Source organism: Schistocerca gregaria, chromosome 3 (genome assembly GCF_023897955.1).
Source record: "Schistocerca gregaria isolate iqSchGreg1 chromosome 3, iqSchGreg1.2, whole genome shotgun sequence".
Lineage (NCBI taxonomy): Eukaryota > Metazoa > Arthropoda > Insecta > Orthoptera > Acrididae > Schistocerca > Schistocerca gregaria.
Window position 1 is genome coordinate 463,256,700 of NC_064922.1, and position 15,417 is coordinate 463,272,116.

At 42.8% G+C, this 15,417-nt stretch overlaps 1 protein-coding gene across 1 annotated transcript in view; it reads right to left on the reverse strand.

The window, feature by feature from the left end:
* Positions 1-15,417, reverse strand: part of LOC126356120 (aminopeptidase N-like) — a 238,540-nt gene that overhangs the window by 78,557 nt on the left and 144,566 nt on the right. Inside the window, exon 13 of the mRNA XM_050006821.1 lies at positions 7,640-7,836. Within this exon, the coding sequence (XP_049862778.1) occupies positions 7,640-7,836 (197 nt within the window). The remainder of the gene's footprint in view (positions 1-7,639; positions 7,837-15,417) is intronic.

Sequence of the window (15,417 nt, forward strand, 5' to 3'; positions counted from 1 at the left end):
AGCACGAGGATGAACTGTCATATCTACTGTGGCCACCACAGTCACCAGATTCAGATATTATTGGGCCTTTCTGGTCTACTCTGGAGACTACCCACCTCCATCAACATTATTTGAACTTGCCACTATTTCGCTTCCACTGAAAACGTACAACAAACGACTGAAAACTGTTTTGAATGCCAACGACTTTCTTACACTGTATTAGGCATTGTAATGTGTTTTGTTTTTGATGTGACATATGACGCATATTTCCATTTTTTCTTCGGTATGTATTAATATTATGAGGAAACACACTCCCAACAGAAACAAAAATATATTTTGAATGCAGGCAAAACTGTCAGAACTGTTTGTACCGTGAAGAATGTATCTGTATTTCATTTCAGCTGAAAATGAGTGCGTCCAACCTGTACGTTTGGGGTCTGTGCTGTTTTCAAATCAGAGCTGGGGAAGTATGACAAAATAAATCATCAATAGCCGTAATACGAAAAGCATCTGCAATATCCACGCGTCTCAGTCCAAAGCAGTATTGTATTAGAAATATGTTCCTCATAAAATAGTCAAATCATTCAATAACCCGAATATTCATTTGAAACAACAGTGAAATAAAGCTACCCTGATAAATAAGGCTGAATCATACCTAATGGAACATTGATTTTGTTCAGTAAAAAATTATTGAACAATTATAAGAGACTGGAGTTCAAATCATTACTAATTTGTACTGTATTAACTGTGCTGTTTATTACTTGTTGGTTGTAATGATAATTTGTAAACTTAAATTGTTATTGCCTGTGTTTTATCTCTCTGTCTTTTCCGTATTTGACCAGTACTACTGGGGCGTCCTGAAAAGTAAGGACTCTGAATTTTTTATTCTCTCCTTACTATCGGTTGAGGTATTACAACTCATTCGTAATACTCGGTCAACTTTCCTGCTTCGCTGATGCAAGTTGCAACCCTCGCCGCTAGAGGGCATGTAATATTGTGGTGCCCAACGTAACTCTGTCGGTGGGTGAGAAACCCTCAGAAAACTGAAAGCACGAATGCAAAGAGTTTGTCCACACATTGAGCACCCTCTCCTTCAACATAACAATTCCAAACCAGACACGAGCGCTGCGACACCTGTAACGATCCCGCGCCTTGTGTTCACTGTCATTGGTCATTCTGCACACAGTACAGACTTGGACCCATCAGATTTCCACATGTTTACAAAATTTAAAGAACACCTTCGAGGACTTCACTTTGATGTCGATGAAGCGTCGCAAGAAGAGTTGGGGTTGTGGCTACGTCAACGAAGTCAAATATTCTGTGGTGACGGTATCAACAAACTGATCACCCATTGGGAAAAATGTGTTTGTCACCATAGTGACTATATGGAGAAATAACTAAATAGAGGAGAAGAATAAAGATGTATAATGTTAATCACGTTTTTTGTCAGTTGGGTCTGAAGCATGAACTAAATCGAAATATAGTTTACAAGAAGTAAATTGCAGTAGTTGCAATGTAATATTTATTTGTTTCTATCTAGATATTTCTGCACAAAAAGCTTGCCTGTTTCGGCTTACAGTGCCATTTACAAGTCCACAGAAGAACTAAAGATATACAATCAAGCGAAACATTTTCCAACGACTTACTCGGTGAACAAACTTACCTGCAATACAATCTCTACTTACAAAATTTTATTGAAATTTTCGACTACGAGAAAGGATAAACATATGAAATCACAGATAACAAATATAAAAAGACATTTTAACCGTATAAAATATATGCAACAAATACACCATCATTGACACCCAAAGGCAAAAAAAAATCTGCAAATATATAGCATCTAAGGATCCCAACTGTCAAATAGTTCACGACGGGCCCCTTGGATACCATATGATCGTCTACGTAAGTAGAACTGTAATCTACCAAAATGCGTCCTTGATCATAAGTATGTTGCAAATAAGATTCATTATTATCAAAGCCCATATGTGCACTTGAAGATTTAAGCCGAAGCTTGTTGAGCAGAAATATCGAGCTACAAGCCAATGAATATTATATTGCAGGTACTGGAATTAACTTCTTGTTAATAAAGTTTGTTTTATTTGAAAAGTTTGAAGAGGTTTCACATAAAAATTCGAGACAATAGTTTTCTGCAGCTCCACGTACATCTAAGGGATTACAATGGACCAATAAATGATAACGGCACTGACAGCAGCGAATGAAATGTGCAAATCCCCTCATATACTGCTAGCCCTTAAAACCGCAACACCAGAAAGGATGGCAAATCAGGAAATTTTAATTATTTTGCATATGCATTATAGTGGAAAGAATACGTGATTATATTTGTGAGAGCCAGCAACAATGTCTCTAACGCAAATGGGCACCGAGTCGCACTGAGCTTGGATGACAGATACGGGAATGCCATTCGATGCTGCTTCAACTCTCAGAGGACATCAGTCATAGTGCCTGACGAGTTGTGGTGTGGCAGAGCCTCGGTAACCCATGGGAAGAAGTTTTCAACAGTCGAACACCCCTGTGTCGAAGTAAGTGAGCAAAGCAAGGGCAACATGCGCTCTTGCCTTATCTTGTTGAATGGTAACGTCACACAGGTCTCAAAAATGGGTGACAGCCAGAGATGTAACGTAAGAAATGTAAAGTCTGCTGTCCAAATTGCCGGCAATGTGTTATGCACCCAATGGCATCCAAAACCATTAAGCCAGTTGCTGGGGTTATATGCCAATGGAAAATGCAATCTTGCAACGTCTGTTTTCTTCATAGCCTCCAGTCTGGTATACGTCCCTCGTGATGGTGTGTGTGAAACAGGCAGTCGTCCATAAAGACGACGTTGTGTGTTTTCTGTATCTGGTAATATCATTGGGCGCATCACTGTTGGATTTAATAATTGTAATTAATAAAATATTCTGGACTGTTGTATACGTGGAAGAACCCTGGAGATACTAAAAGGTATCAGATAGATTATATAATGGTAAGACAGAGATTTAGGAACCAGGTTTTAAGTTGTAAGACATTTCCAGGGGCAGATGTGGACTCTGACCACAATCTATTGGTTATGACCTGTAGATTAAAACTGAAGAAACTGCAAAAATGTGAGAAATTAAAGAGATGGGACCTGGATAAACTGAAAGAACCAGAGGTTGTACAGAGTTTCAGAGAGAGCATAAGGGAACAATTGACAGGAATAGGGGAAAGAAATACAGTAGAAGAAGAATGGGTACCTCTGAGGGATGTAGTAGTGAAGGCAGCAGAGGATAAAGTAGGTACAAAGACGAGGGCTGCTAGAAATCCTTGGGTAACAGAAGAAATATTGAATTTAATTGATGAAAGGAGAAAATATAAAAATGCAGTAAATGAAGCAGGCAAAAAGGAATACAAACGTCTCAAAAATGAGATCGACAGGAAGTGCAAAATGGCTAAACAGGGATGGCTAGAGGACAAATGTAAGGATGTAGAAGCTTATCTCACTAGGGGTAAGATAGATACTGCCTACAGGAAAATTAAAGAGACCTTTGGAGAGAAGAGAACCACGTGTATGAATATCAAGAGCTCAGATGGCAGCCCAGTTCTAAGCAAAGAAGGGAAGGCAGAAAGGTGGAAGGAGTATATAGAAGGTTTATACAAGGGCGATGTACTTGAGGACAATATTATGGAAATAGAAGAGGATGTAGATGAAGACGAAATGGGAGATACAATACTGCGTGAAGAGTTTGACAGAGCACTGAAAGACCTGAGTCGAAACAAGGCCCCCGGAGTAGACAACATTCCATTAGAACTACTGACGGCCTTGGGAGAGCCAGTCATGACAAAACTCTACCAGCTGGTGAGCAAGATGTATGAGACAGGCGAAATACCCTCAGACTTCAAGAAGAATATAATAATTCCAATCCCAAAGAAAGCAGGTGCTGACAGATGTGAAAATTACCGAACTATCAGTTTAATAAGCCACGGCTGCAAAATACTAACGCGAATTCTTTACAGACGAATGGAAAAACTGGTAGATGCAGACCTCGGGGAGGATCAGTTTGGATTCCGTCGAAATGTTGGAACACGTGAGGCAATACTGACCTTACGACTTATCTTAGAAGAAAGATTAAGAAAAGGCAAACCTACGTTTCTAGCATTTGTAGACTTAGAGAAAGCTTTTGACAATGTTGACTGGAATACTCTTTTTCAAATTCTAAAGGTGGCAGGGGTAAAATACAGGGAGCGAAAGGCTATTTATAATTTGTACAGAAACCAGATGGCAGTAATAAGAGTCGAGGGGCATGAAAGGGAAGCAGTGGTTGGGAAAGGAGTGAGACAGGGTTGTAGCCTCTCCCCAATGTTATTCAATCTGTATATTGAGCAAGCAGTAAAGGAAACAAAAGAAAAATTTGGAGTAGGTATTAAAATTCATGGAGACGAAGTAAAAACTTTGAGGTTCGCCGATGACATTGTAATTCTGTCAGAGACGGCAAAGGACTTGGAAGAGCAGTTGAACGGAATGGACAGTGTCTTGAAAGGAGGATATAAGATGAACATTAACAAAAGCAAAACGAGGATAATGGAATGTAGTCAAATTAAATCGGGTGATGCTGAGGGAATTAGATTAGGAAATGAGACACTTAAAGTAGTAAAGGAGTTTTGCTATTTAGGAAGTAAAATAACTGATGATGGTCGAAGTAGAGAGGATATAAAATGTAGACTGGCAATGGCAAGGAAAGCGTTTCTGAAGAAGAGAAATTTGTTAACATCAAATATAGATTTATGTATCAGGAAGTCGTTTCTGAAAGTATTTGTTTGGAGTGTAGCCATGTATGGAAGTGAAACATGGACGATAACTAGTTTGGACAAGAAGAGAATAGAAGCTTTCGAAATGTGGTGCTACAGAAGAATACTGAAGATAAGGTGGATAGATCACGTAACTAATGAGGAGGTATTGAATAGGATTGGGGAGAAGAGAAGTTTGTGGCACAACTTGACTAGAAGAAGGGATCGGTTGGTAGGACATGTTTTGAGGCATCAAGGGATCACAAATTTAGCATTGGAGGGCAGCGTGGAGGGTAAAAATCGTAGAGGGAGACCGAGAGATCAGTACACTAAGCAGATTCAGAAGGATGTAGGTTGCAGTAGGTACTGGGAGATGAAGCAGCTTGCACAGGATAGAGTAGCATGGAGAGCTGCATCAAACCAGTCTCAGGACTGAAGACAACAACAACATTCTGGACTATTGTACTGTGATCGAATGGACGTCATATTACAACTCAACGTTTCGTTCCTTTCTGCGGAGGACATTTTCAATGGTGATCGTAGTTTCCTTGCTTGTCCAAATCATACCCTGGCTCGCTACTGACTGCAGCAAAATTCTGTTTACGCATGCTCCCGCGAACTGGCGTGACTTCACATACTTTGAATCGGGGCCCACGAGAAATACAGCCCCCCGAACGAGCTTGTGATGTCACACCAACCACACTGCCTGCCATACACTGAGGTGACAAACATTGTCGGACAGCGATATGCACATATACAGATGAAGATAGCAGCGCGTACACAACGTACAAAAGGGTAGCGCATTGGCGGAGCAGTCATTTGTACTCAGGTGATTCACGTGAGAAGGTTTCCGACGTGGTTATAGCCGCACGATGGGAATTAACAGACTCTGAAGGCGGAATGGATTTGGAGCTAGACACATTGGACATTCAGTTTCGGAAATCGTTAGGGAATTTAGTATTCCGCGTTCCCAACGTCAGGAGTGTCCAAAGAATACTACATTTCAAGCATTACCTCTCACCATGGACAACGCAGTGGCCGACGGCCTTCACTTAACGACCGAGAGCCGCGGCGTTTGAGTAGAGTTGTTAGTGCTAACAGACGCGCAACGCTGCGTGAAATAACCGCAGACATTAATGCGGGACGTGCGATGAACGTATCAGTCAGGACAGTGCTGCAAAATTTGGGCTATGGCAATGGACGACTGACGGAGTGCCCTTGTTAACAGCACGATGTCGCCTGCAGTGCCTTTCCTGGGCTCATGACCATATCTATTAGGCCGCAGACGACTGGGAAACCGTGGCTGGCCAGATGAGTCCCGATTTCAGTTGGTAGCACCTGCTCATAGGCTTCGAGTATGGCACAGACCCCACCAAGTCATGGACACAAGTTGTCAACAAGGCACTGCGCAAGCTGTTGGTGCTCCATTATAGTGTAGTCAGTAGCGAGCCAGGGTGTGAATCGGACACTCAAAGAAGTTATGATTCCCCTCGAAACTGTCGTCTGCAGACGGGAACAAAAGGTTGTTTTTAATGTGAAATCCATTCGATCACGGCGATATAGCCCGGAATATTTTATTAACCGTGACTTTTCCGGTCGTGAAACTTTACGTTTTACAGTTAGCGCTAATGTTGGCACTCATGTCTCTTGCACCGTGTCAGTGGAAGCTGCGCTAATGGTCGTCATGCTGACCCTCTAGACGTCGTAGCCCTATCCGTGAGGGTACTTGCCCTGATGCAACAAGCCCATTTCTTGACTCGAGGTATGTGACATACTGTAAGATCCTGCACGTCTGAACGAATAATATGTTTGACCTCTCAGGCACTATTTGTGTGCAGCTGTTCAGATCCTGAACCCATTGATCTCAAACTGCTGAGATCTCGACGAACGCGAGCAAAAATATAGCGAAACTATAAACAGCAGATATAATAGGCCTCAGCCGATTTCTGACGTGTACGGTATTGCAGTGCCTGCATTATTCTGAATTACAATGCAGTTTCCTTCTGAGAAGTATGCGTGTCAGAATAACATAGGCGCTGCAATATTGTGTTTATCCGTCGACACTGGGGAGCACTTTCAAGTAGAATATCTCGCCTGGACGTGACTATACATAATGGATGTGCGAGTACAGGTTTTAGGAACATGATTGACGACATATGGAAGTTTGGGTCTAGCCGTGACACGTGCTCGAATAGCGCCGGCACGGTAGCTCAGCGTGTTCGGTCAGAGGGTTTAGCTAACCTCTGTAACAAAAAAAAAAAAAACTGAGTGAACGAATCAACGATCAACCTGAACAGGCGTCATCGGACGTGCGCCAAGAACAAATTCAACGAACGATCTAGAACAAAATGAGATCAACCAAAAAAAAAGGAAAAATATAGCAAAATGGTAAGGTGACAGCTCGTGATAAGGAGGAAATTCAGGTTCGATTCCGGGTCTGCTACAAATTTTCATTGCCGCCTTTCCATTTTGCAACTCATGGTAGTCCATAATCGCAACTGGAAATACATTTAATATATTTCATGTATTTCTGACATGTATTGGTACTCGTTTCTTACAAGAGGCATAAAACGATCTTCTCATAAACAAACAAAGTTAAAACGCGGATTCTGAATGAGAAAACCAGCAGCGTAATTTCTTCTAATACGCAGAATGAGTTACTCGAACCTATTTTGTATAGTTGCACTGAAATGTTAATCATCTGCATACCCAAGTATGCAGTACACTTCTCGCCAATTTGCTGTTTAAGTGGCCAACAACGTATATCTACCTCGAGAGTCCAAGAGCCGTACCACACAGCACGATCAACACAGTGCAGAAGATGCACGTCACGTGTAGTCATATTGATGTCACTCGTCAGTGTTGTACGCTGCGTGGATAAAGACTGTAGACTCACCAGTTGGCTGGGTCATTCGGATTGGCCATGTAGCGCTGGAACTGGCTGTAGGCTGCCTCGGTACACGCAGGCTGATTTGCAGTGCAGGCGAGGAATGATACGATGCCGCGAAGGACGCGCGTGACGTGAGAATCACCAGGCTGTGCCACGTAGCCCAACGTGTTCGTCACGCTTGCGACCAGCTCCTGCACCAAAGTCTGTGAAAAGAGAATTGTACCATCATGAAGAGGAACCTCTTGCAAGGCAACACAACGAGATACTGTACAGTATCCTGATAGTGGACTCCGAGAAGCAACTGAACTAGAGATGTCTACCCTTTCGTGTTCTCTTTCGTCCTAACGACAGAGACAACATGTCGTCGCAAGGACCCTGCGAGACGGCGAATGTGAAAGAGAGCCAAACTGATTCATGATCCTTTAAGAGCTGCCTACATTGGATGCAGGTCAATCATGGTTAGGTCCAAGGCGTGTATGTCTGCTCAATGGCGTCCCAGACCAGAGCTGTAACGGATTCATGGAGGGCCTCACAGGCTCAATTTCCATGTACTCGAATGCTTCTCGAACAATTCTTACACAGTTTCGGAGGGATGGGTTGATGCATTCTTTCGCTGGAGGTACAAGCTCTAACAACCATCGCTGGTGCTGTCTGCTCTAACTAAAATGGGCTAACCCCCTCTCCCCTCGCCCCCTCCTTATAGCTTCCTCTTCTGATCGTCACCCAGACATCAGCGTCCTCTCATACTTGCAGAAGTAAATACCCATCAACTCTAGCTAATTCCTGTGATTATGATCAAGCTACTAATGGAAATGAAGAATACTTGTAACAATTACAAAGCTAAGTAGATGAAAGTCTCAGACAAGACACACCAGGTTGTAAAAATGTATACAGGGTGTTACAAAAAGGTACAGCCAAACTTTCAGGAAACATTCTTCACACACAAATAAAGAAAAGATTTCATGTGGACACGCTTAATTTCCATGTTATAGCTCATTTTAGTTTCGTCAGTATGTACTGTACTTCCTCGATTCACCGCCAGTTGGCCCATTTATGGAAGGTAATGTTGACTTCGGTGCTTGTGTTGACATGCGACTCATTGCTCTACAGTACTAGCATCAAGCACATCAGTACATAGCATCAACAGGTTAGTGTTCATCACCAACGTGGTTTTGCAGTCAGTGCAATGTTTACAAATGTGGAGTTGGCAGATGCCAATTTGATGTATGGATTAGCATGGGGCAATAGCCGTGGTGCGGTACGTTTGTATCGAGACAGATTTCAAGAACGAAGGTGTCCCGACAGGAAGACGTTCGAAGCAATTGATCGGCGTCTTAGGGAGCACGGAACATTCCAGCCTATGACTCGCGACTGGGGAAGACCTAGAACGAGGAGGACACATGCAATGGACGAGGCAATTCTTCGTGCAGTTGACGATAACCCTAATGACAAGGTCAGAGAAGTTCCTGCTGTACAAGGTAAAGTTGACCACGTCACTGTATTGAGAGTGCTACGGGAGAACCAGTTGTTTCCGTACCATGTTCAGCGTGTGCAGGCATATCAGCAGCTGATTGGCGTCCACTGGTACACTTCTGCGAATGGTTCATCCGACAATGTGTCAATCCTCATTTCAGTGCAAATGTTCTCTTTACGGATGAGGCTTCATTCCAACGTGATCAAATTGTAAATTTTCACAATCAGCATGTGTGGGCTGACGAGAATCCGCACGCAATTGTGCAATCACGTCATAAACACAGATTTTATGTGAACGTTTGGGCAGGCATTGTTGGTGATGTCTTGGTTGTGCCCCATGTTCTTCCACCTACGCTCAATGGAGCACGTTATAATGATTTCATACGGGTACTCTACCTGTGCTGCTAGAATATATGCCTTTACAAGTATGACACATGTGGTTCATGCACGATGGAGCTTCTGCACATTTCAGTCGAAGTGTTCGTACGCTTCTCAACAACAGATTCGGTGACTGATGGATTGGTAGAGGCGGACCAATTCCACAGCCTCCACGCTCTCCTGACCTCAACCCTCTTGACTTTCATTTATGGGGGCATTTGAAAGCTCTTGTCTATGCAACCCCGATACAAAATGTAGAGACTCTTCGTGCTCGTACTGTGGACGGCTGTGATAAAATACGTCATTCTCCAGGGTTGCATCAGCGCATCAGGGATTCCAAGCGACGGAGGGTGGATGCATGTATCCTCGCTAACGGATGACATTTTGAACATTTCCTATAACAAAGTGTTTGAAGTCACGCTGGTACGTTCTGTTGCTGTGTGTTTCCATTCCATGATTAATGTGATTTGAAAAGATGTAATAAAATGAGCTCTAACATGGAAAGTAAGCGTTTCCGGACACAAGTCCACATAACATATTTTCTTTTTTTGTGTGTGAGTAATGTTTCCTGAAAGTTTGGCCGTACCTTTTTGTAACACCCTGTATATGTATGTGTGCGTACATATGTTCCATATCTTCTTCTACACCACTGGACCGATTTCAGCCAAACCTAGCACACACATCACTTGCTTGCTGCACCTACCTATCAAAGGGTTAGGGGTGAAAAAGAAGTGTGTCCCACCACGCGTGATGACCCAACCTTTATTCATCCAGAATTTGAGAATGAGAGCTCTCAATGACTTTACACATAATTTCAAACCCTAATTGAAATTTTTCTCACTGACAATCCCCACAAAATGACGAAAAGAAAAAAGTTTATCGCTTACTATATTGTCGCTGTCCATGCAGTGAAACTGCCGCAATAAGGCTTGATGTTTTAATTTATTCTTTCTACTAACTGTATTCGCGACACTCTTGGCAGAAAGTATTTACATTTATGATTGAATATACCTGCAAAATTATATCATTGTCCGACACTTAACTTCAGAAGATATGCCATCATAAGCACCGAATCGTTTGAAAAACTGCCACACCATGTATGACGACTAAATTTATGACTTCTTTGCTACTAACTCTATTCGCAACACATTTCGCAGAAAGTATCCACATATAAAGTTAAATGTCGCTACAAAATTATATCATTTGCGCCACACAGCTAAGGAATATGACGTCATTAAACGCTGAGATGCGCGAAAAATTGCCGCGTAATGCATGACCTTTAAATTTATTACTTCTTTGCTGCTGACCCTGTTTGCAACATATTGCGCAGACAGCATCCACATATGCCAATGAATGTACCTCAAAATCATATCAATGTACGTCACATAACTCAGGAGATATGACGTCATAAACGTTAAGCACTATGAGAACTAACTGCAGGGCAAAATTTACTAGAGGTACAGGTGAAATATGCGTACAGGTATGTGTGAAGTATGTTAAATATGTGTGACATGTGCATATGCGAGCAAGGACAGGATGCATCTACATCTACGTGATTACAAAGTCCCTGCCAGAGGGTTCAATGAAGCACCTTCATGCTGTCTCTGTACCATTCCATTCTCGAAAGGCGCGCGGGAAAAGCGAGCACTTAAATTTTTCTGTGCGAGCCTGATTTCTCTTATTTTATCGTGATGATCATTTCCTCCTATGTAGGTGGGTGCAAACAGAATGTTTTCGCAATCGGATGAGAAAATTGGTGATTGAAGTTTTTATAAGAAGATCCCGTCGCGACGAAAAACTCCTTTGTTTTAATGACTGCCACTCCAGTTCACGAATCATGTCTGTAGCACTATCTCCCCTATTTCGCAATGATACAAAACGAGCTGCCCTTCTTTGAACTTTTTCGATGTCATCAGTCAGTCCCACCTGATGCCGATCCGACACCGCACAGAAATACTCCAGAATACGGCGGACAAGCGTAGTGTAACCAGTCTCTTTAGTTGACCTGTTGCACCTTTCAAGCGTTCTGCCAATGAGTCGCAGCCTTTGGTTTGCTCCACCCACAACATTATCTAAGTGATCGTTCCAATTCAGGTTACTTGTAATTGTAATCCCTAAGTATTTAGTTGAATGTACAGCCTTCAGGTTTGTGTGACTTATCGCGTAATCGAAATTTAGCGGATTTCTTTTAGTACTCAAGTAAATAACTTCACACTTTTCTTTATTCAGGTTCAATTGCCGCTTTTTGCACCATACAGATAGCTTATCTAAACCATTTTGCAATTCGTTATGGTCATCTGATGACTTTACAAGACGGTAAATGACAGCATCATCTGCAAACAATCTAAGACGGCTACTCAGATTGTCTCCTATGTCGTTAATATAGATCAGGAACAATAGAGGGCCTGTAACACTTCCTTGGCAACGCCGGATATTTCTTCTGTTTTACTCGATGACTTCCCGTCTCTTAACAGGAAATCACGAATCCAGTCGCACAACTGAGGCGATATTCCATAGGCATGCAGTTTGGTTAGAAGACGCTAGTGAGGAACAGTGTCGAAAGAACTTCTGGAAAACACAGTACTCATATATGTTCCAAGACCTTATTGCAAGTCGACGTTATTGATTTGGGCCTGTAATTCAGCATACTCTGAAAGGAATCTGACTTGAATACAATCTGGACCGGAGGCTTCACCTTTATTAAGTGATTTAATTTTTTTTTGCGTCATCAATCTTCTGGATGGTCTGATACGGTTCGCCACGAATTCTTCTCCTGTGTCAACCTCTTCATTTTAGAGTAGCACCTGTGTTTTCAATTATTTGTTGTTTGTATTCCAGTCTGTGTCTTCTTCTACAGTTTTTTCCCTCTACAGCTTGCGCTAGTACCATGGAGGTCATTCCTTGGTGCCTTAACACTTGTCCTGTCATCCTGACCCTTCTTCTGGTCTGTGTTTACCATACGTTTCTTTCTTCGCTAATTCTATGGAGAACTTCCTCATGTCTTACCTTATCAGGCAGCCTAATTTTCAGCGTACTTCTGTGGCACATCTCAAATTCTTAGGTTCTTTTCTGTTCTGGTCTTCACATAGTCCGTGATTCACTACCAGACAATGTTATGTTCCAAATGTGCATTCTCAGAAAGTTCTTCTTCAAATTAATGTCATTGTTTGACACCAGTAGAGTTCTCTTGGCCAGCCAGCAATATCCTCTTTGCCCTTGCTAGTCTGCTTTTTATATCTGCCTTGCTTCGTCCGTCGTGAGCTATTTTGCTCTCTACATAGCAGAATTCCTTAACTTCATCCGTTTCGTTATCACCAATAATGGTGTTACATTTCTCGCTATTCTCATTGCTTTCGACTTTCTCCGGTTTACTCTCTGTCCATGTTCTGTAATCATTCCAATCAACAGATCCTGTAAATCTTATTTGCCATAGATCCCGTTTATTTGTAATTCAAAGAAATCTACAGTTTTATTCCGAACTTGATGAAATTTTGCTCACGTTACCTTCAAGAGAAGAAGAAAGTAACTGTCTACATGAGATATCTTAATGTGATTTGAAACATACATGTGTGTAACATACACTGATCAGGCAAAAAATTATGACCACGTGCCTAATGGCCGATACATCCACCTTTGGCAAAGATAACAGCGGCGACGCATTTGTGGCGTGGAAGCAATGAGGCTTTGGTAGGTCACTGGAGGGGAGTTGGCACCACATCTGTAAAAACAAGTCACTTAGTTCTCATAAATTCCGGAGAGGGGGTGATGAGCTCTGACGCCACTTTCAATCATATACCGGATGTGTTTGATCGGTTTCAGATCTGGTGAGTTGTGGGACAGCACATCAACTTGAACTCGCCACTTCTTTGAACCACTCCATCACATTCTTGGCCTTGTGACATGGCGTAATATCTTGTTGAGAAAGGGGTGTACGTGGTCTGCAACCAGTGTACAATACTTCTTGGCCCATCATGATGCCTTGCATGGGCTCCACTGGACCCATGGATGCGTACGTGAATGTTCCCCAGAGCATAACGGAGCCGCCGTCAGCTCGTCTCCGTCCCGCAGTACGGGAGTCAAAGGAACTGTTCCCCTGGAAGACGACAAATTCGCGCCTTCCCACTGGCATGATGAAGAAGGCATCAGGGTTCATCAGGGCATGCAGCGCTCTGCCACTGTGCCAACGTCCAGTGCCGATGGTCACGTGCTCATTTCAGTTGTGGTTACCGATGTCATGATGTTAACATTGGCTTACGCATGGGTCGTCGGCTGCGGAGGACCATTGTTAGGAGTGTTAGGTGCACTCTGTGTTCAGCCACACTTGTACTCCGTGAAGCATTGAAGTCTGATGTTAGTTAGTTCCACCACAGTTGCACATATACCGAGTGATCAAAAAGTCAGTAATAATTTGAAAACTTAATAAACCACGCAATAATGTAGATAGAGAGGTAAAAATTAACATACATGCTTGGAATGACATGGGGTTTTATTACAACAAAACAAAAAAAAACACTCCGTATTGCTAGACGTGTGAAAGATCTCTCCCGCTCGTCGTTTGGCGATGATCGTGTGCTCAGCCGCCACTTTCGCCATGCTTGGCCTCCCAGGTCCCCAGGCCTCAGTCCGTGCGATTATTGACTTTGGGGTTACCTGAAATCGAAAGTGTATCGTGATCGACCGACGTCTCTAGGGATGCTGAAAGACAATATCCGACGCCTATGCCTCACCATAGCTCTGGACATGCTTTACAGTGCTGTTCACAACAATATTCCTCGACTACAGCTATTGTTGAGGAATGATGGTGGACATATTGAGCATTTCCTGTAAAGAACATCATCTTTGCTTTGTCTTACTTTGTTATGCTAATTATTGCTATTCTGAACAGATGAAGCGCCATCTGTCGGACATTTTTAGAACTTTTGTATTTTTTTGGTTCTAATAAAACCCCTTGTCATTCCAAGCATGTGTGTCAATTTGTACCTCTCTATCTATATTATTCTGTGATTTATTCAGTTTTCAAATTTAGACTGACTTTTTGATCACCTGGTGTGTATATGACACATTTAGTTGACATATTACAGATGCCAGACATAGTTGGCTGGACAAACTGGTAAAACAGGACAGATATGACAGACATGTCGTCGAATATGTGTCAACAGGACAGGCGGCGAACTGCGGTGGAACTAACATCAGACTTTAATGTTTCACGGAGTACAAGTGTGGCTGAACACAGAGTGCACCGAACACTCCTAACAATGGACCTCCGAATCAGATGACCTATGCGTGAGCCAATGCTAACATCATGACATCGCCAACTACAACTGAAACGAGCTCGTAACCATCGGCACTGGACGTTGGCGCAGTGGCAGAGCGCTGCATTGTCTGATGAATCCTGAAACCTTCTTCATAATGCCAGTGGGAAGACGTGAATCCGTCGTCTTCCAGGGGAACAGTTCCTTTGACACCTGTACTGCGGGACGGAGACTAGCTGGCGGCAGCTCTATTATACTCTGGGGAATATATAGCACATGTCAACTAAATGGGTAGTGGAGAATACTACAGAAATTTGAAGCCAATCGATCAGGATCCGTCGAGACGATAGCAGCGTCAGCTGGCGAGGAGCAGATGCTAGTTAGACACACGCACGGTGCATGTAGTATCAGTGAGCAGGCTGTACGTCTGTAGAGTGAGGAATGTGTGCAATCTATCTGAATTTGACCGAGGGCAGATTTTAGAGGCCCAGAGGCTCGGCATGAACATTTCGGAAAACGAACGACTTTTCAGCTGTTTGTCTCTTTATCTCCTTTATTGAATTTCGATTCCCACCGGAGGGGGCGGGCTGGCAGCAGCTTAGTACGCTGCTCTACAGCCTACAGAATTTTTAAAAACTCAGCTGTTTGAGGAGTGATATATATATATAGTACAAAGGTTGA